Source organism: Mauremys reevesii, linkage group 10 (genome assembly GCF_016161935.1).
Source record: "Mauremys reevesii isolate NIE-2019 linkage group 10, ASM1616193v1, whole genome shotgun sequence".
NCBI lineage: Eukaryota > Metazoa > Chordata > Testudines > Geoemydidae > Mauremys > Mauremys reevesii.
The window spans coordinates 82,542,702-82,563,584 of NC_052632.1; the positions used below are offsets into that span (position 1 = coordinate 82,542,702).

At 42.9% G+C, this 20,883-nt stretch overlaps 2 protein-coding genes across 7 annotated transcripts in view; one reads left to right on the forward strand and one right to left on the reverse strand.

Moving 5' to 3' along the window:
• The first annotated feature begins 302 nt into the window (after positions 1-302).
• Positions 303-9,678, forward strand: TEX47 (testis expressed 47). The gene is made up of 7 exons (XM_039490562.1): positions 303-490; positions 2,022-2,091; positions 4,924-5,027; positions 6,269-6,333; positions 7,828-8,029; positions 8,529-8,688; positions 9,532-9,678. Exons 1-7 carry the CDS (start codon positions 368-370, stop codon positions 9,567-9,569), a joined length of 762 nt encoding a protein of 253 aa, XP_039346496.1. The 5' UTR covers positions 303-367; the 3' UTR covers positions 9,570-9,678.
• A 795-nt stretch (positions 9,679-10,473) lies between these two features.
• ARHGAP17 (Rho GTPase activating protein 17) overlaps positions 10,474-20,883 on the reverse strand; it is a 65,694-nt gene continuing 55,284 nt past the window's right edge. For 4 of the 6 annotated variants that reach the window (XM_039490546.1, XM_039490544.1, XM_039490540.1 and 1 more), the window contains 3 exons: positions 18,587-18,756; positions 17,501-18,118; positions 10,474-11,393 (listed from right to left, as the gene is read on the reverse strand). In XM_039490546.1, coding sequence (XP_039346480.1) covers positions 11,263-11,393; positions 17,501-18,118; positions 18,587-18,756 — 919 coding nt within the window. In that variant the 3' untranslated portion in view covers positions 10,474-11,262. Of the gene's footprint in view, positions 11,394-13,857; positions 13,907-16,260; positions 16,285-17,500; positions 18,119-18,586; positions 18,757-20,883 lie in introns of all 6 variants that reach the window. The other 2 variants (XM_039490543.1, XM_039490542.1) reach the window with 2 other exon arrangements.

Sequence of the window (20,883 nt, forward strand, 5' to 3'; positions counted from 1 at the left end):
ACGGCGAGGAGTCCGAGCCGAGGGCCCGGGCCTCTGCCCTGGGAGCTGCGCTGCGCGGTGCACAACGCAGCCGCGCGGTTACAGGCGTAACTCCCCGGGCACCGCCTCCCCGTGCTGCGCCAGCCCGGGCCGGGGGCTGATGAGTGCCCTGGGCAGCGCTCAGCCGGGCCCCGCTGCTCTCCCGCGCCGCGGGGCCGGCAGGGGGCGCCCCAGGCCGCCGGGGTAGCGGCACGCGCAGGGAGCCCCGCCCCCCGCTGCTCTCCCGCTCCCCGGGGGGGGCCGGCAGGGGGCGCCCCAGGCCGCCGGGGTAGCGGCACGCGCAGGAGCCCCGCCCCGCGGAGCTGAGGCGCTGCTGGGCCCGGCCGCCATGGCGAGCGCCCACCCGTCGCGGAGGAGGGTGTCGGTCCGGGCCGAGTCCCTGGTGCCCGCCCAGCTCCTGCGGAGCAACCTGCTGGGCGCCCTGGAGGAGAAGCGGCGGCTGCAGCTCAAGGTGCGGGGCGAGAGGAGATTGGGGCTGGGGAGGGGCGGGTGGTGGTAGAGGAGGCTGTGGGGCGGGGAGAGGTGGGGGCTGGAGGAGGCTATGGGGGAGAGGTGGGGGCTGGAGTAGATTGGGAATGCAGGGTGGGTGTGCATTGGGCAGTGGGGAGGGGCGGGTGGTGGTAGAGGAGGCGGTGGGGCGGGAGAGGTGGGGGCTGGAGTAGATTGGGAATGCAGGGTGGGTGTGCATTGGGCTGTGGGGAGGGGAGGCGGGTGGTGGTAGAGGAGGCTGTGGGGCTGGAGGAGACTGGGGAGGGGTGGTGGAGGAGGCTATGGGGAGAGGTGGGGGCTGGAGTAGATTGGGGAATGCAGGGTGGGTGTGCATTGGGCGGAGGGGAGGGGCAGGTGGTGGTAGAGGAGGCGGTGGTAGAGGAGGCTGTGGGGCGGGGAGAGGTGGGGGCTGGAGGAGACTGGGGAGGGGTGGTGGAGGAGGCTATGGGGGGGAGAGGTGGGGAGGCTGGAGTCGATTGGGGAATGCAGGGTGGGTGTGCAGTGGGCAGTGGGGGAGGGGGAGGGGCGGGTGGTGGTAGAGGAGGCTATGGGGAGGGGGGAGAGGTGCAGGGCTGGAGGAGGCTGAGGGGAGGGGCGGCTGGTGGTACAGGGGGCTGTCCTCCAACTACTGCTGTTTTTGTCAGGGACGCAGACCACCTGTCACCCCAGAGGCAGTGGCCCATCCCTGCACCCCTCTCCCCCCACTAGAGCTCCATCCCTGCACTCAGGCTTGTCCACCCACACCCACACATAGATCCCGTAGACCACCTTACCTCCTCAGGCCCCTGGGTCTCTGCTGTCCCACACCCTGGCCTGCCCCACTCCCAGACAGCCCCTTGACTCCCTGGTACAGAAACAAGGCCCAGCTCATTTCTAACTCACTCCTCCATGGTGCCTGTGAGCCTTAGTGGGAGCTGGAGTCACCACTTTGGGTCTCCGAGTGGGGACAAGTAACTTTTGCAGAGAGATGATAGATTCATAAATTCGTGCACCAGCTATTGCTAGGTCTCTTTCTGTGCAGTGCCATGTTGCTCCCACAGACACAGCTTTCTGAAACTGAATAATTTAGCCAAATGGGAGAAAGAGCCTGATTCTCTCCATTTTATGACCTTGTGCTGTCATTTACCCCTATGCAAGACAGCGTACAATGCTACCAGGCCAGACTAGCAGTGGATTGCACCCATCTTGCACAGGGATAAATGACTGCATGAGGGCTCCTGCCTGAGGATGGTAATACAAATAAGTTGCAAGACAGTGGCAAATCAGCCCCTAAGGATTCCTTTCTGTTCCCACCTCTTCCCCACCTTTGCTGTGTGACCGTGGACATGTTACTTCTTTACAATGTAGTTGTTAGGCTAACTTCATCAATGTTTATGAAGTGCTCAAATACTCGAGTGCGCCACAGGAATGTCTCATAGTACACAGTTAAAAGCTATCAGTGCCAGGAAACAACAGCTTTTATGTAAACACATCTGGTTTTCTTTCCTGGCTAGAAGTTCCTGCTGCACAGGTTATTTTTTGTTGCCAAGCTATCAGAAAGAGCAGACAGGCGAGACATTACAGGTACAATAATATATTTTCATCAATCTGCCTTTTGACTACTTGTAAGATACTTGCCTTTGGGATGCAGACTCTGTAGGTGAGGAGTAGCAGAGAAATTTCAGAGCTAAGCCAGCAGAAACAGCTGCTCTCCTGGATTCTGTATAGTTCATTTAAAAAGTGAGGATAGCGTTCCCAATACAGCTTTAATGACAAACAAATGTATACTTCAATAACGACCTGGCATGGGAGAATACACCAGTCTCTTTGGATCCTATAATAAAGCTAAATTGCCTTTAAGTCCAGATATGTTGCTGATCCTGAAAGAAATCAGTTATATGACCACCAGGACCAGGTTTATTCACTGATGAAGTAATTAGAGGCTGGTAGAACAAAGCTTGCTGTACAAATACATTTCTTATTTATGCCAATACTATAAATGATAAATTCTTCATACCTATCCCCTAACACCTAGAGCAAACCTGTGATATCAGATACAAGACATACTTTTAAAGTGCTGCTACCTGTTTCCCACCCTCACAGCCCTTTCTTCCTAAGTCCACAAAGTCTCAGTGCCATGTCTGTCATTGTCAGCCACACATCAGTGTCATGGCTGAAGAGGACCCGAATCCATTGTTTTCGCAGCTTCATCCCCAACAAGAAAAAGATGAGCACTGTGACCTCACTTTATTGTGAATTAAGCAGCACCACTTGGATTTAAATCCAATGCATCGTGTATGCAGAGGGGGCAGGATGACTGCAGTATATTGTTAAAAAAAAGCAGCCTTTCAACATACCCTTTTTGTTTGGTATGACAAGTGATAAATACAAACAGTTTAAAAAAAACAAACCCTCAACACACCGATTATTTCATAACCCAAACTGGAGAAGAAGTGTGTGACAGTAGTGGACATTTCCTTCTGCTATCACACTGTGGGACTGGGTTCGGTGATTCATTAAATCATTTCTTCTCTACCTTTACGGTAAGTGGTGATTTTTTTCAGTTATGCACCAGAGGGAGCTGGCTTTGTCCTCAAGTAGATCAGACTTGGCATGAACTCAAATATGGAAAGTAGCAGTTACTGTGATGCATTCACAATGGCGTAACAGTTGAAGATTTATGCTGCGAAGGTCAGGGACAGCCCCTAGATGTCAGCCTGATCACCCTATTGAGCAGGTCTAATTCCATACCTGCTGTTTTATTCCCCCCCCCCCATCTTTCTTTCAGGTTTTTTTTGTTAAGCATCCATCCTAAGCTGTAGCCACTACACTGTTCTAGCAAATGTTTAATACAAAGGATACACAACCCACAGATAATGGACTGATGAACCTACCTGGTTAGATACTAATGCAATAAAAAGTTAGCACTCGTCAAGAGTCCTTGCTTAGTACTAAATATGGGAGCAAATACAGGCACACCTGTCAATAAGCAACCCTGAAGGGAACGGGGAGATCCTTATTTTCAAAGTAGGAGACTGATTCTGTGACCTACATTCAATTATGACTGCTTCTGTTAAACCAGATGATTAGAGTATATTGAATACCTTGATGAATGAGCATAAGAACAGCCATACTGGGTCAGACCAAAGGTCCATCAAGCCCAGTATCCTGTCCTCTGACAGTGGCCAATGGCAGGTGCCCCAGAGGGAATGAACAGAACAGGTAACCATCAAGTGATCCATCCCCTATCATCCAATCCCAGCGTCTGGCAAACAGGCTAGGGACACCATCCCTGCCCATCCTGGCTAATAGCCATTGATGGACCTATCTTCCATGAATCTATCTAGCTCCCTTTTGAACCCCGTTATAGTACAGGCCTTCACAACACCCTCTGGCAAGGCGTTCCAGAGGTTGACAGTGCATTGCGTGAAAAAATACTTTCTTATGTTTGTTTTAAACCTGCTACCTATTAATTTCATTTGGTGGCCCCTTGTTCTTGTATTATGAGAAGGAGTAAATAACACTTCCTTACTTACTTTCTCTATTATCACTCATGATTTTATAGACCTCTATCATATCCCCCCTTAGTCACCTCTTTTCCAAGCCAAAAAGTCCCAGTCTTATTAATCTCTCCTCATACGGAAGCCGTTCCATATCCCTAATCATTTTTGTTGCCCTTTTCTGAACCTTTTCCAATTCCAATATATCTTTGAGATGGGGTGACCACATCTGCACTCAGTATTCAAGGTGTGGGCGTACCATGGATTTATAGCGAGGATGCAGTAGTTATTGGTGCCATTATCAAACAGCTACACATTTAGCTCCAAAAGTCAGAGGCAAGGATTCTTATCCATGTGCATTTGTAAAACTCTCTCAGATTTATTTCTAAAATATTCCCAACCCGTATGGCCTTTGGGTGCTGCACAGTTAAAAGAACGACCACAACAACAAAGACAGAGCTAAGCATTCAATGCAACAATTGTTAGGGGAAATTCTGGGCACTCTTTGCTACTTGCCTCAGCTAATACACCAAGTACAACAGTTTTAGGTGCACCGTGTTAAGATTAAGCCTATTGCTGAAATCTTATATTAATTATATTAGCCACTAATCAATCTGATTAGCTGGCCCCAATTTTACTGAATATGATACTTGAGCAAAGCCAATTTCAAAAAATCTAGGAGTCTTGTTTCTTCCCTGCATAACTGGGTCATGTGCGTATAGGAAGAGAATAGACTCCTAAGCCAATGACTATTTTTAATGTTTCTTAGATTTAAGGAGTCAGTTCATTCACTTAGTTAGTGATGGCCTGTGACAGTAGTGAGTATGGCACAGGGTGAGGTGAAATGCTAGTTTTCTGAAGTTGTGCACTGGGTATTCCCATACGACAGCCAATCCTATGGTTTTTTTTACATAAGGTTACCATGAAAGACTGTTTCAGAACATATTAAAATACCACCTAGGAGAACCAGTCTCAGGTCTACTTCTCCTCTATCCCAGCTCCATTCTTCATATACTAGAGGTAGGTTAAGTAAAACTCCTTGGGTGATACGTTCGGTAAGCTTGGGCCTCCCACAGCGAAAACTGTATTCTTGTGCAAACATCCCGGGTTCTATCTGCCCAACCATCCCTGTCGACCCTGGCTGATGTAGTGCAAGGCAGGCTCTAAGGGTCTAGTTAATTTAAGGCTTTAAAGAAAAGGACTAGAACCTTAAAATTAGGGCTGTCACGCAATTAAAATAATTAATTGTGATTAATTGCATGATTAAAAAATTGTGATTAATTGTACTGTTAAACAATAGAATGCCATTTATTTATATTACAAATATTTGCACTATAAAAATGATAAAAATCGTATTTTCAGTTCACCTCATACAAGTACTGTAATGCAATCTCTTTATTGTGAAAATGCAGCTTACAAATGTAGATTTTTTTTTTTTGGTACAGAACTGCATTAAAAAAATTCAACTGTTAAACTTTAGAGCCTACAAGTCCACTCAGTTCTACTTCTTGTTCAGCCCATCGCTAAGACAAACAAGTTTGTTTACATTTACAGGAGATAAAGCTGCCCGCTTCTTGTTTACAGTGTCACCTGAAAGTGAGAACAGACATTTGCATGACACTGTTGTAGGCTCTGAAGTTTTACAGTTGTATTTTTGAATGCAGTTTTGTTGTTACATAATTCTACATTTGTAAGTTCAACTTTCATGATAGATATTGCATTACAGTATTTGTATGAGATGAACTGAAAAATACTATTTTTATAGTGCAAATATTTGTAATAAAATATAAAGTGAGCACTGTACACTTTGTGTTCTGTGTTGTAATTGCAATCAATATTTGAAAATGTAGAAAACATCCAAAAATATTTAATAAATTTCAATTGGTATTCTGTTGTTTAACAGGGCGATTAAAACTTCAGTTAATCACGAGTTAACTGCAATGAATCGACAGCCCTACTGGTGGGGTTAGTAACCAAGAATCAGTTGTCTCTAGGACTGTCCATGTTCCAGTCTATTCAAGTAATGCCCCCAATCTGCAATTCTGAGTGAAGGTGGCAGGACAACATTCTCTGTAGAGTCTATCAGTACCACAGGGAATAGTGCCCACCTCTGGCTGAGCACTTGAACTTTCCAGTGCTCCCACCTCAGCATCTAGGATCCAGCTTGGAAGCTCATCATACACCAATAGCATCTGATCAGTTATTTTTATATTCGTTTTTTTAAACTGAACCTTGTAACAACCCCACTCTTTCCTTTGTAGACCTCCAGCGGCACATTATATCAGATCCTCCAAGATTTAGCTTCTCTCCAAAAGCAAGGCTCCAGGTAAGCATTTCAGAAGAGCTCAAAGAAACCAGCTCATGTGGAAGTAAATTTTAATGCAGGAATGACAATGAATGTGTTAGGGTTAAAACAAACATTTAGTATAATTATTATAGAGAAATAGCTTAGTATTTCCCCCTGCTGAACACCTAGAGACCATGGGTTGGGTTACATTTTAATTTGAGTGTGAAAAATATTTTCCTCATTTAGATTTATCATCTGTATGTATCCTTCCTTGTTCTTCAGGTGCCACATGACTCTCTTTTGCAAGGAGGAATGGCTCTTTTCCTCCTCTTCAGTATCCCATACAAAACTGGATAGGTGGCAATGAGTACCAAGAAAGTTGGCAAACTCCTCCATTGAAATTTCTCTGATTTGCCTTGGACTTCAGTTCCTTAGCAATTATGCTCTCTGAGAGCCCTGCCTAGCATTTAATTTGGCTGTATGGTTTCCAAATTCTGCTTTGAACAAAACATGTTTTTAGATGTAGGTATGTCACTGTGTGCCCTACTGGCCACTGGGTGGCACCTCCTTCAGGCAATTAGCTCCGCCTAGTTCAGCACCCCCTTTTTTCTCTTTCCTTGTTGCAGTTCTCCTCCCACTCCGAGTCACAGCATGGCTGCTTTGTGACTCAGCCCTCCGCCCAGATCACTGTTTTTCCCTCTTCGGGGGAGTGGGCGGGGGTCTTTCAAAGTCTTTTGCCACCAACAGGGTCATGCAATCCTCACACCCACTTCCCTAACTGGGTCACTCCCGCAGTGACTCAAGCAGTCTTGCCCTTCAATGCCTCATGCTGTGCCACTGTGAAGCAGACAGTAGAGGGACCCAGGCCTGCCCTCTGCTCGAGTCTGTGACCCTCAGCAAGGAATAAAGGTGTCTCTCTACATCAACTTTACTGCTTTCACTCACCATGCATCTTCTCCCTTACCTCTCTGCTGCTCCCCACAGGGTTGCTGCCCTCCTGGCTTTATAGAAGCCCTGCCTGTTCCCTCACTATTGAGCATCCTTCTAATTAGCTCCCTCCACACAGCTAAATATCCCCAATTCACAGCTTAATTAGGTGATTGAACCCACCTGGCCTAATTCAGTTCTTGTAGTGGTAGTGTGGAGAGTACATCCCAGGACAAGATGCAGAAAACGAGACAGTAGGAACATGCTGAAAACATCTCAGGCCTTTGCTTTCATTTTGTAATTGACTGCTGTTGTAGTCAAACTCATCAGGTGCATAAACTTCTACCAATCAAAACCACACCCCACAAGGTATAATTACTCTTCAAGATAAGACCACCATATCAATAGTTAGATCCAAAATGGAGCTAGGTGATTGCTAATATAGGCAGGAAGTTTAAAAAAAAAAAAGTTAAAAATAGTGAGGGTCCATATGATGCAAGTAATCAAACGTTGCCAGTTTATGAAATACACCATGTCTGGTCAGAAACCTTTTATCTGTACAGAAGAATGATGGAATTCAGACTATAGCTAACTTTCTTCACTCAGTGCTTTGTTACAGGAAATTAAGATTTTAGTGGTGTCACACAACATTCCAACGAGGCTCTTCCTGCAGTGGTATGTCACAATGGTGACACTGCCTGTGACGTACCTAGAAGACGTGACACAATCACAGTCTACAGAAGAGGTGGTCACTGAATGTCTTACGCTCCTCCTCAAACTGGGAACATACCTTTCAAAGACTTTTAAGGTGAAACTTACATTAAAATAGAAATGTTTAAGTTCCTGTTCTAAATTAACCTTTTTTCAAAACTGAGTTTACAAATGCAAATAAGTGCTGGTTTATTCTCATCTTGCTGTGCATTTACGGGCCTCTCTCCTTGGACTCTAGAATGGTGTAGGGAAGGGAATGAAGAAGATGCTTCTTATTTCAAACCTCTATCTTCCAAACTACACTGGCTTGTTTGGTGCAGCCACTGGTTACACCTTTGCAGACCATCACTTACTGCATTAACAAGCTGAAAACAGTACAGATTTCATTACCCTCTAAATTCTAGTTACCCAGCACAGCCTGCTCCATTGTTCTGAACAGAGCAAGTATAACACTTGTAAATAGGGAAGAGAAAATCAGATATGCTTCTTTTGGCACATTCCCTTAGTGGGGGGATAGGAATGTCATGAGTGTATTTAATTAATTTGTAACGTAAGTTACACTGCACTGAAGTACTGTTATTTTATTTCACACACAGGTGAGCAGTAAGGGACTGGGTGACAATCTACATACCCTTGTTCCAGAACTTCTAATCCCAGCAGAAACAATTAACTACTTGTTCAAGGCAAGAGAATTTATGAGTCCGGAAGCATTTCTGAAAATGTATAACAATCCTTTACAGCCTGCCATGGCTTCAGGTACTTCTACAGTTTTACAAGACAATTGGTTGGGATGAATTGTTAGGGGGCAGGATTAGCGTTTTGTATTATCTCTGGAACCAAACTTCTGGCTCACAGAATGGTGAAAGTCTAGGGATACTAACAGTTAGTGGAACGTGGAGAGTCTGACTGTAATTGAGTGAGTGTACCTATTAACAAGAGATTCCTTCCCTGTTAAGAACTCTTCTAAATACATAGGGGTATGAGTCACGGTTGCCTTTTAAAGTTATTCCATGAAGTCACCCCCTCATCTGAAAAGATTTAATATTGTCTTTTCACAAGTGCAGTAATGAGCTTTTCATTCCAGCTGCAGCATGCGATTGTGGGCCTGATGCTTAGTCTTACTGGTACCACCCTCTCCTCCACTTCTAGGGGCTCAATAGGAGTGGGGATTTAATGCTTTTGATTAGACCCTCCAGCTGTGCATATGAAGGGGGAGGAGGAAAAAGGCAAAACTCAGAAGTAAAGGTGCTTTCACAAGAACTGTTGCCCACTTTGTTCATGCAGGTCCCTGCAGTTGTGGCCATGCTGCTTGGGAGGGGCAGAGCTACAGTGTAGACAGGAAAGGTTATTAGGCATGCAAGCTGCTTTCCTGAAAGGAAGCTCAAGGCCTTTTCTGCTCTATGTGGGGAGCAGTTAGGTTCAGGAGTGAGACTTCCCCCCATATTAGAATAAGCTTGTTTTCAATCTGTCAGACAAAGCCATTCTGAAATGCATAAATTCAGAGTTGTAGGGGTTAAAGAAATCACTTTCAGCTGCTTGTATGAATATTGGCTCAATTCCATTTCAGTGATTAAGGCTTTCATCTTTTCTTCCTCACAGAAACAGTGTGGCCTACCCCTTGTCACTTGTATCCATGATACACCTGACTAAAGTACTTCCTCCTTAGCATTGTGTCATGTTTTCATCATTTGCAAAACACCCTTGAATTCTATGTGTAACAAAGCCACCAAACTATCATGGATGCTGGAAGATGACATCCTTCCTGGAGCCCAGTGGAAGTATGGAGGAGCTTTTATGCAGTAGGAGAGGGTTGGGAAGAGGGCTTCAATGTAAGTCGTATGTAATCTGCTGTATAAAATGTGAATAAATAGACTTTCAAGGACAGTGTGAAACTATGGAATGTGACTATCACTGTGCATGAGTTATACCAAAAAAGTCAGAGGCAGGGTCAAATAGATGACTATTGTACAAATATGATTAAAGAACTAGAAAAGAGAAGATTGAAAAAATTGAGTTTGTTTAGTTTGGAAAAAGAGATTAAGGGGGATATAACACTTTTCATGTATGTAAAAATCATTTCTCTTAACCTGAGTATAGGACAAGAAGCAATTGGCTTAAATTGCAGCTAGGGAGGGTTAGGCTGGACATTAGGTTAAGCACTGGAATAACTTGCCTAGGGAAGTTGTGGAATCTCCATCACTGGGGATTTTTAAGAGCAGGTTGGACAAACACCTGTCAGGGATGGTCTAGATAATACTTAGTCCTGCCATGAATGCAGGGGACTGGACTAGAGACCTCTTGAGATCCCTTCCAGTCCTTTGATTCTGTCTCTCTTGCATAGTCTATGAAAGATACACCAGTTGAGCTCTGAGCCATACTTTCCCTGGTTGAGTAATTAACAGGCACCAGGCCTCAGATGTAGTCACTTTAAAGAGTAGCAGTTAAAGCTCAGCATTGAAGTCCTAGTGTGTTTTCAATGGATCACAAAGATGCAAGGAGAAGTTAGTTATATTTGGATACTGGAATAAATAGGCCTTCAAATGACAAAAGACAGAATCCTTTAATTTTATAAATGCTCACTCAACTGATGAATCCAAACAGATGTTCAAAATTCTTTCAAAATTCAACCAATTTAAATGAAAGCATAAACATTTCCATCGTTTCACCTTGAAACAGTTATGAATTTCACATAAAAAGCAGGTATGGTTAATACAAATAACTATGACATAATGGTCAGTACTTAAAGTAGCAATAAAATGATTAAAGATACAGTAAGTTTCTTTCTACGATACGACAGTCCTTCAAGGCACTGAAATACATCCACAGTTTTGACAGGTGACTGATAACCAGCAGTCACCACCAGCACTCTGGCATTTTTTGGTTCATACTTTAACGAAAGTCTGCAGCAGGTCAGTGAGGGAAAGTCTCTTGCAAGGCATCTCCTTTTTAATATAATGTCTAAGAACTAGGAACAAAAGTAACAGTGACATTAAGTAGGTTATTTCCATACATGCACTTTAAATAGTAAGCGATGCACTGCTTTTTATTCTTTTGGGATTTCTGCTAATGCCATGGGTATTAGCAGCAATTAAGCTTCCTATGTAAAATTTCCACAGTAATCAACTCTTCCCATTCAGGATTTTTGAAACCACTGTCAAGACACAGATCATTAAACTTCTTCTGTATGGTTAAATTGCCTTACATGTAAGTAGAGCCTTCAGACAGTTCCGCCATATCTTCAAAAAAGCTTTTCACTGTTAGGTCTTGATTTGCTACTTTTCCATGTGGACAGAAAGGTTTTTTAAAAAGTTTTGGAGTATTTGGTTTCTTTTACAGAGCAGTGCTTTCTGTATCATTGTCAACATTAAGCACGAGATGGTTGTGCAATTCCTTGCTTGCAGACTCCGTAGGAAGCTCTGAAGAGAGGCGCCTAAGTGGTTCTTGAACATTGGAATTGGAGTCTACAAAAAAAGCAGAAAAATGTAAAGCGTATCGTGTCTGGCCAGTCATTGGATCTCAGGTGTATTTTCTTATAAACACAGGGAAAGGGACAGATCCAGGTAGGACAACAGTTTAACAGGTTTTGCAAGTTCAGGGCCTGCATATGCCCACACAAGCCACTTCAGAAAAATGGAATGAGGTTTGGGTAGCTCCTCCCAGCCATCCCTGTCATTGTCACCTGCCTGACAGAAACAAGCTAAAAAAAGAACTGAACATTTCAGTGTCAAATTACACTGCCTTGTAAGATTCCCAGCTTCTGCTGTAGACACCCACTCTGGAGGAAACAAGAATAAATTTTGCATCTATAAAGAGTATTAGTCAAATATCTCCCCATTACTTGTTAAGTAACAAACATGTATAATATCCAGGGGAGGTGTCTATTACAGGTAGAAGAAGAAGAAGAAACTATTTAAAATCAACAAATGGTCCCAAGAAAGGGCTGGGTTCAGCTTCTTTCCCCTTGCCAGGTAGGGAACGTCGTGTAGTTTGTTTGCTCAATGATGGGAGAGTATTGTTCTGGCCCTTTCTGGTAGAGGTATCTAGAAAGTGACAGAGGGGATCTCAATCTTGCAGTTCTGGTGGTGTTAGGAACAGGGCAGAAAGCCAGGAAGAACAGCTAACCATTTGAATGAAAGCATTCACCTCAGTGTTTTGGAAAGTAACCAAGAGTTCATAATATGCCACATACACTTCAGCTTCTCAAGATACAGATCAGTTATTTATTCCTCTGGCTCAAGCTGGCATGGAGAGGCAATTTTAAACCCCCTTGAAGAGCTCAAAGATATCAAACACTAAGCCTCAAACAGAAACAATGGGTAAGTATTACTCATTTTACATGGAAGATCTGGGCCCAGGGATTGTCAGTGGCAGAGGTGGAATTAGAATTCAGGAGGATAACTCTTGCTCCTTCCCCACTTTAGCAACAAATCAAATTTATGTAAATCTTTGCTCAAGGATATTAGGAAAAAATGGCCTGGAAAATCCAGGTTACTGCAGTGATGTTGCTGTCTTTGTAGGTGGCACTGGAGTCCCTGAATCAATACCTCAAAGGTCCTATGCTGATAGCTTTTTGCAGAACGCTTAATCAGGTCCTTACCACATGAAGTCATAAGATCCCATGGCCATTTTTGTAATAGGATTCCAATTTACATAACTTTCAGCTTACTTACATTCACTGTGTAGATTCAACCAGTAAGTGATGCATTTCCTTCTCTAATTTTTGTACTATGGTGTTGTGTGGAAAAAACCCAACACACAAACCATCCATAAAGTGGCTGAATTTCAGTGATAAGTGAAATTGTACCTTTTTAATCCTTAATTCCAAAGCTCCTAAACTGTTAGGAATAAGGATAATAAAAGGTACAATAAAAACCTTCCAGATTTTAGAACAAGCAGCATGGTAAACAAATATGAACCACCACTAAAAAGAAAAGTTAAGATTATTTCTTGTTTCCGGGGTAGAGCAAAACTAATTTTTGTTTAATACTGAAATAAAGAAAGAGATTACAATTTTAAGAAAGTATTAAAGGAACTTAGTAAGTCTTCAAACTCATACACAACGTTCTTATATTCATCACCACAAGCATTACATACTAGACTCAAATGTCAGTAAAGAGACATGGTGGATGATGTAATTTTTTATATTGGACCAACTTCTGCTGGTGAAAGAGAAGCTTTTAAGCTACACAGAGCTCTTTCCCACATCTGAGGAAGAGCTGTGTAGCTTGAAAGCATCTTTCAGCAATAAAAGTTGGTTCAATGAAAGATACTACCTAACCCATCTTGTCTCTCATATCCTGGAACCAATATGTTTGCAACACTACAAGTTACAATTAAAGACATTCCAAATCCATCTCAGTTTTTTATACCTTTTAAAATTCAGACTGCAGGGATGAATAAAGTTTTTTTAAAATGGCAGGGGCCTTGGAAGCTTTTACACACTTAGCATCTTTCTACTTTTTTTGGAGAATCATGTTAGACTGTGTCATAACCTCCAGAGGAAGGCATGGGACAGGAGTGCTCCTCATCACTATTTCATTGTGACGGATGGACTAGAAAAGGGAGGGTGACAGGAGGATAACGGGGTAAGACTTTTTTTGGTCTACAATAGTAAAAAGGCACAGCTTCTTCAAATACAACACAGAATAGAGATAAAACCCATTTTTATGGTTCCCATTAAATAAAAAAGTAAAATAAGACATGAGAAATTAGTGATGCAAAACATGAACTACATTCTAGTCTTGAATGCATTTAGTATTTGTTAAATTTAGGGCAAGCATAAAATAGAAGAGCCATTCTTTTTGCATGCTATATTAATTGGAATGCAAGCAAGCAGTGTTACGGTGACAGGTTAGTAGTGGGCATTAGTGCACATTCAGTCATGAACTAGCAATGTCTTTGGCCAATCAAATGCCTTTTCCTTACCATTAAACTTTCCAATTTCAGTTCACATTGAATAATGCAGGTCAAACATCTAGATTGTTTAATAAAATGTTCAATTAGCATTTAGAGCTAATTACTTTACAACCATTAACAAGATTTGAAGAGTTACTCAAATCTAAAGCATGACTAAGGAGTTGGTATAACAAAACACCCTGCAAGCTTTTCAGGGGTTACAGTTCAAATGTTAGACATTTATTGCTAGTTTTAATTCGGAGTCCCATAGTTTCAGCTTGTGAGTCTGATTTTCCCTAGTATGCTATTTGTTAAGCATAAAGTTAAGAGAGCCAATATACACATGGATCAGTTAAAAATATTTAACAAAAAGGAGCCAATTTATGAAAGCTACAGCAGGCCCAGTGGTCTTTAAAATAAGTGCTTTTAAGGTGCAGCTGTAATAAGAGTAACTGTTCTGTAACTTTTAAGTAGTTACTTAAAAGTTGTCTGGTGTTAGGTTAAGGATGAAATTTTTATCTTCCACCATAGTCTGTATGATTGTCTCTTTAGTTTCCAAACAGTGGATGATCCTATCCTAGTGTGGCTTGCAAGGGGTAAACCTGAGCATTGAGATTCAGCTTTTTCTCCAAATTCCCTAGCTTCCAGGAGATTATTTGAATATTTTCTGAACGTGTTAGATTTAATATAGAATCCAATAATACAAACACTCCTGCTTTTCCCTAGTCATGTAATAATGCCAGTAAAGTTTTGTACTATTGCTTACATCAGCCACTATCTGGCTGGTTTGCTAAAGCTTGCTCACTAAAGATTAAATTACTTTAGTGCTTGTGGCCTTAAACTTTTCCAGTCTGACACTGTACAAATGGCATCATTTGAGATACAGTTGGCAGAGTCAGTCCCTGGATATATTAAGAAAATATATGGATCAAATCAAACACTTTAGTTCTGTTTTAAGTGGCTTCTTTTACTAAACAAATGGAATTTCCCAGCACAGCCTTGCAGGACTGTTGTATGGTTACTGATATAGCCACACCTCCCAGCTGTGCAGATCGCTGTACTCTGTTGTGACTGCCTCATTCGAAAAATCATTTAATGTTACAACAGATACGTAAATTCCTGTATTCTGAATGGCTGCTATCCAAAGAGGAGGGATTTGCCTAATTACATGGCTATTCCTAAATAACCCTCCGGGATTGACCTGACTAATAAAACTCAGTTTTTAGCTGTTTGCCAGCAACAAAGCCAGTACCTCAGATAAAGCAGGAAACTCCATGTATATGGAAAAATACACCGAAGCCCAAACAAAATGAGGTAGTCAAACTGCGGAAACCAACGTTTGGGAAAGGAGGCTCAGCCCTTCCTCCCTGCCCTACATTACCCCCAGAATAACTCACTGTCAAGCATGCTGCAAGAATCCCAGCCCTCAGCACTATTTTCCTAGCTCAATTTGGAAACAGAATTTTCCTGTTATTCTGGAGAGATTCATGTAGCTGACCTGTGAAGAGCGGGAGTGAGATGGAAGAGGACAAAAGATTAAAGCCCTTTTTAAAGCGGTTCACTTTTCAGCAGTTTGACAGCCAGTTTAGTGGTGGTTTCATTTAGAAATTGCAATTACAATTAAGCTTCTCAGTACAATATTAATTTAAGTGCGTTGTCTATAAATCCTGTAATAACCACCTCCTGGGGTAATTAACTCAGGTATAAAGAATGAGGAGTACTTGTGGCACCTTAGAGACTAACAAATTTATTTGGGCGTAACCCACCATAAATTGTTGCCTCAAAACAGATAGCACCTGTAAGCAAGTTTCTAAACAACCTATTCTTTGGACAGCTTGTAGTTGAATAGAGACCTGCTGCACCATTAAGGAGGCTAGAGAGCTTACAGAATGCAAATATAAACATGCCAGAATGCAAGGAGATGCTGCCAGTAGCTTTTCTGCATTGGGGTTTAGTTCATGAACAGTGTGCGCTTTATATGAGTAAGTTTCAAGCAGTTAAAATATAAATAATCAAAATCCTAGTGTAAAAGCTGCATTAGAAACAAAATATGAGTGGCAAAGTTTGCCTGTGCTAACTCCCAAATCTTCAGTTTGGCAAAAGTTAACCAAAGAGGGGAACAGACATTTCAAATGGGCACTATGTCACTTTAGACTCCAGAAGTGGCAGTTCTGGTAACTGTTAATTATTTGCATGGTTTTACAAGGTACACTTTAAGGAGGATTCTTTTAAAAAAAGCTTGCAAGTGAATATCAAAATGAAATGTGGGTCCTAATGTCTGTTACAAACTGGACGGCATGTGTAATAATGAGACACTCTGCAAATTTGACAAACGCACATATTTTAAAGCGCATGAACAAAATAAAGCTACAGATAAAAATAGCTGCGCAGGAGCATTTGTAGCTATATTGCAGGGTTTTGATCGGTACAAACCTTATTCGCAGTAACCTTCCCCACCTGTGAAGGCATCATGGGGTAGAGCTATTAGGTAACAGAATATAGTTCGCATTCCAAACAAAATTAGTCTTTATTCTAGATAGCTGAAGTGTCATTGGAAAGGATTTTAAACCATTAACAAATAAGCAGATTTAAAAGCATTAGTCTTTTATGTTCATTACCTTTCCTTTTTAAAGTATCTAAAAAAGTCAGACTTGCAGGAAGACATTTCAAAGGTGCTGGGTTTTGTGACTGATGGTTACATTTTTTGTCAAGCTTTAAATTCATTATTACCACCTATCATCTATAAAATGCAGACTCACTGTTCCGGTGGGAGCCTGCAAATACCACCTTGTGCCCCATGAGGGTATGTCTACACTGCAATCAGAGGTGTGATTGCAGCATTTCTAGACATACCCAAGTTAATTGTGATCTAACTAGCCTGAACAACAGCAGTGAAGCCACAGCAGCACAGACTAGCCATTTGAATAGATTCCCTGGGTCCCTAAACGGGCTTATATAGCCCATGCTGCTGCAGCTTCACTGCTACTGCTACTTGCATCTCTGACTGCAGTGTAGTAGACATATTTGAGTAGCATGGGACGTTATGCTGCAATACAGAGATGCATATTTATACCAGGCCATGGTGTTCAAAAGCAATTAGTGATTTTGGGTGCCCAGTCTGGAACATCTTAATGGGGGCCTGATTTTCACTCTGAAAAGTCAGGTCCATTTACACTGGGTCAGGGCTCACACAGGCATTAGCCACTATAGGAATCTTGGATTAGAATACATGCTTAATGTGTTCTCCTTAGCTAGGCCTCCTCCCACTTCAAAATATTTGCCATTTCTACAACTGGTGCCTACGTAATGGTAGCTGTCATGATGTGAAGAGCTTGGGAAAACCATTTAAAGTTGAGTCCTGTAACAATGCTCTGCTGTCAAGGCTGGAAAACATATTTAGAAAGTAAATCACATTCATTCTTGTAAGAACAAAAAGTTCTCTCCATGGAAAGTGCTGGACAGTTCTCTGCAGAGGCCTTGTATACCATAATATGCAGGTCAAGCATTTTAACAAAATGAAACCAGTAAGTTAATAACTTAACTGAGCTTGCCTTTCATATCTCACCAAAGCAGGTTCATCAGTATATTTTAACTTGATGTTTACAGCAGTAGACATTCTCTCGGCCCCAAAATATATTAACATGCTACAGCATACAAAGAAGAATTCACTTACCAGTTATTATTTTGGAAGCAGTTTGAGTGGGATTTGTAAGAACACTGTCTCCAGATGACTGAGAAACAGGAGGATGAGGTGGTGGGGGAACATTAGGTCGGTTCCGGGGTTTTGGTACTGGCTTTGGTCTCGATAATGTACCAGTCTGAGGAGGAGAATGAGACTGCGAAGTTTCTTGGGTAGACGACTGCAGCGGAAATAGTGCTGAGCTAGCATTGTGTTTTCCTAGAGGAGGCGTATCAGGTGGCGTTGGAGTCTGAGGAGGAGTACAAGATGGCTGTTCAGGTCCATATTCGCCACTAGGTACAGCAGGTGGAGAAGATACTTGACTATTTAGTTTAGGGTGCAGTGGAGGAGTAGCCTGTGTTGGGGGCTGTGGAGGTGGGTGGTTAGGAGCTTGTATTGGGGAGAGGCTGCTGGAGTATCTCCGAGGCGCAGAAACCTGGGAAGAGGTGGAAGTCTGGACTGCCCCAGCGTTTGTAAGTTGACCAGGAGGAGAAGGACTTCTTGGGGGTGGTTTTGGAGAGACAGAAGGTAGCTGAGCTGCTGCAGTAGAACCATGGTTTCCTGGCTGCCCAGGTGGAGGCTTGGGAGGTGCTGGTGCAGGCTTTTTAACAGCTTTGGGAGACATTGATAAGAATATATTCATTACTATGTACAGTTGAAATAAAACCTTGAAATAAGGGAATGAGTAACATCATTTAAAATATCCAGAGGCTTTCCAATTGAAATTATCCAGGCCTACTACTGTTGTAGTTTCATATTAGTTACCAAAGAATGTAGACAAAGATTATTAATCAGCAAACTCCTGCCTGAGTGATACCATTGTACACTGTTGGCAGCACCACAGTATTCTTCAGACTTGTCCACGGTAGCACACAAGTTTAAGTAGGTTTTGGTAAAGTACATTGTTGAACTATTTGCTTGAGTGGAGAATTGGGCCATCCAAATAAACCAGGAGTGCAATAACCGACAATGATCCCAGAAAACAGCTACTTGGGCAAGCACCCAGCTGTGAGAGGTCAATATTTTAAACCCCAACAATTGTTTAAGGAATGAGTCTAGTCAAACAAGAACCCAACATACCTCGCCTCACTGCGTGGGGGCTGGGACCAGCAGCATTCTGTGGTTGACTAACACAAAGCTGGTTAGAGCTACTGGATGACTGCGGCTGGTTCTGCATAGTGCTCAAGTGCCCACCATTTCTCACAGGTGGAGGAGTAGTTGAAGCTGCAGTGTCCCTGGGCTTTGAGGTACTGAAAATTTAAAACACCTGAATCAGAAGTTGGTTTTGAAATACCTCTTTCCCCAGATGTACTGCACCAAGCTCATGGGCTTACACTGGAAACAGGTAAATTCCAGATACAGGTGTCTGAGTCATGGGAACCAGATTCCTGTACTAAAATGGTATCTGAAGGGATTCTGAGTTACAAGTGAAGTAATGAGACTGTGCATCTCTAGAGCTGCCCATGGTCAGCTGTCCACTTCAAGCTTGTCTACACTTGAAACAGTACAGCATGCAAGGCTGGCTATAGATTTATTTGTACTCAAGATCATTGTTTTGCTGAGACTATATCAAACATAGTCAGCAGGGCCCACTTAAGACTAAGACTTGGTCTATGCTAGAAAATTAGATTGGTTTAATTACATCGTGTGAGAAAAATCCACACCTGTGAGCGGCATTTTGAAGCTGACCTAAGTCCCTGTGTAGACAGCACTAGGTTGATGGAAAAATTCTTCTGTTGACCTAGCGATCACCTCTTGGGGAAATGGATTTACACTGATAGGTAATGTCTACACTGACTACCTATCAGTGTAAATGTTTGATATAGTCTCAGCAAAACAATGATCTTGAGTACAAATAAATCTATAGCCAGCCTTGCATGATCACCGGAATACATATTTACATTAATTACTCTTCTAATACCAACTCTATTCTCTCCGTGTTGAAGAGGAGTCAATACATTTAAGGCTGGTTCATCAGACTCCCAACTTGAAAGTTCATGGAAAACCCCACTTTAAGTCACCATGTGTTTGTGGCTTTAAACAGAATAACCTCTGTTGCCCCAGCACTGCAGGACATCTCAAATAGCAGCTAGTTTGATATACTCAGAGGTGAGAGATTGGGGAATAAAAAGGGGGGGGGGGGGTGAATGCTCTGTTAAGCTCCGCCCACACAAGGTCATGAGAGTCACCAGAATGAGACACTGCTCACATTAGTTCATGCAGCTATTCAGTGTGCAGGCAGTTCTGAGCTCCTCTGGCTTCTTGACATGGCTCCTTGACTGGGGAAAATGTCTTGAGACAAGATAGCAGCAATTTTTTACCGCAGTGTATCTACCCGATACCACCCCCCCGGAGTTCAGTTTTTAACTTCCATGTAGCTTGTGAGGGTAGGGACTATAGTGCAAGACTGACATTGAGATATCCATCTTGGTACAACTCCCCTCCACCATTACCACCCTGTGTGCAGTCCGGATGTGCCCAGTGATATCAACACTGGTTATCGGATCTAACACCTCACTGAGCTGAGACAGGCCAAACCCCAGGGCTATTGCAAGGGCCTGGAAACAGACTCAGACATCTTTGCATTGGTTACGCTTTAGTCACATTGGATGTTTTCCTTGCAATGTAACAGCTACAGACTATTTTAAAGGAGAGCTGAGATTCTGGAGAACATGACGCACTACATAACCTCTGACCTAGATACTGCAGCATATCAAACTGTGCCCCGCAGAGAGCGGAGAAGCACTGTGATGCTCTTGGATCTGAATTCAGCTGCAGGTAGGCAGGACTGGAAAATCCATGCTGAAGCTACCACGAGGGGGGCACGGTTGAGGCTGCTTGATAAAAGGAGTAGCTTGTTCTTAAATCATGCATGACCCACAAGCAGCACCAGAGAAGCTGCCATGGGATCTGCTTCTGCCAAACAGACCACCACTGAGGTACTTCAGAGAAAAGACAGGAGGTTAGTGGGGACCTACAAATGGAGAAAGTACAGAGGTGTGGGCATCTGTATAAAGATCTAGGCATTGAGCAGGGCCGGAGGAAGAGTGAAGCCACCAGGGCATAAGGACAACAGGACGGGAAAAGAACCAAGGAGTCTGAATGGTTTGTGCGGAGTGCAGGTTGTGGGGAATGCATTTTCCCCCTAATCCATGTCCTCCTTCCTTCTCCTGCAATTCCCACACCCTATACTTGCCTCACAATTAAAAAAATAAAATTAAACCCTATGCCTGATCATTTTGTCTGCATGTTGTACGTTTCCCTCCCCGGTCGGTATTGTTAGATTGTAATCTTGGATTTGGAGAGGGTATTGGTGTTTACAAGATCCAGCGCCACTGAAGAATTCATTAACACTCATGAAACAAGAAAGCTTTTGT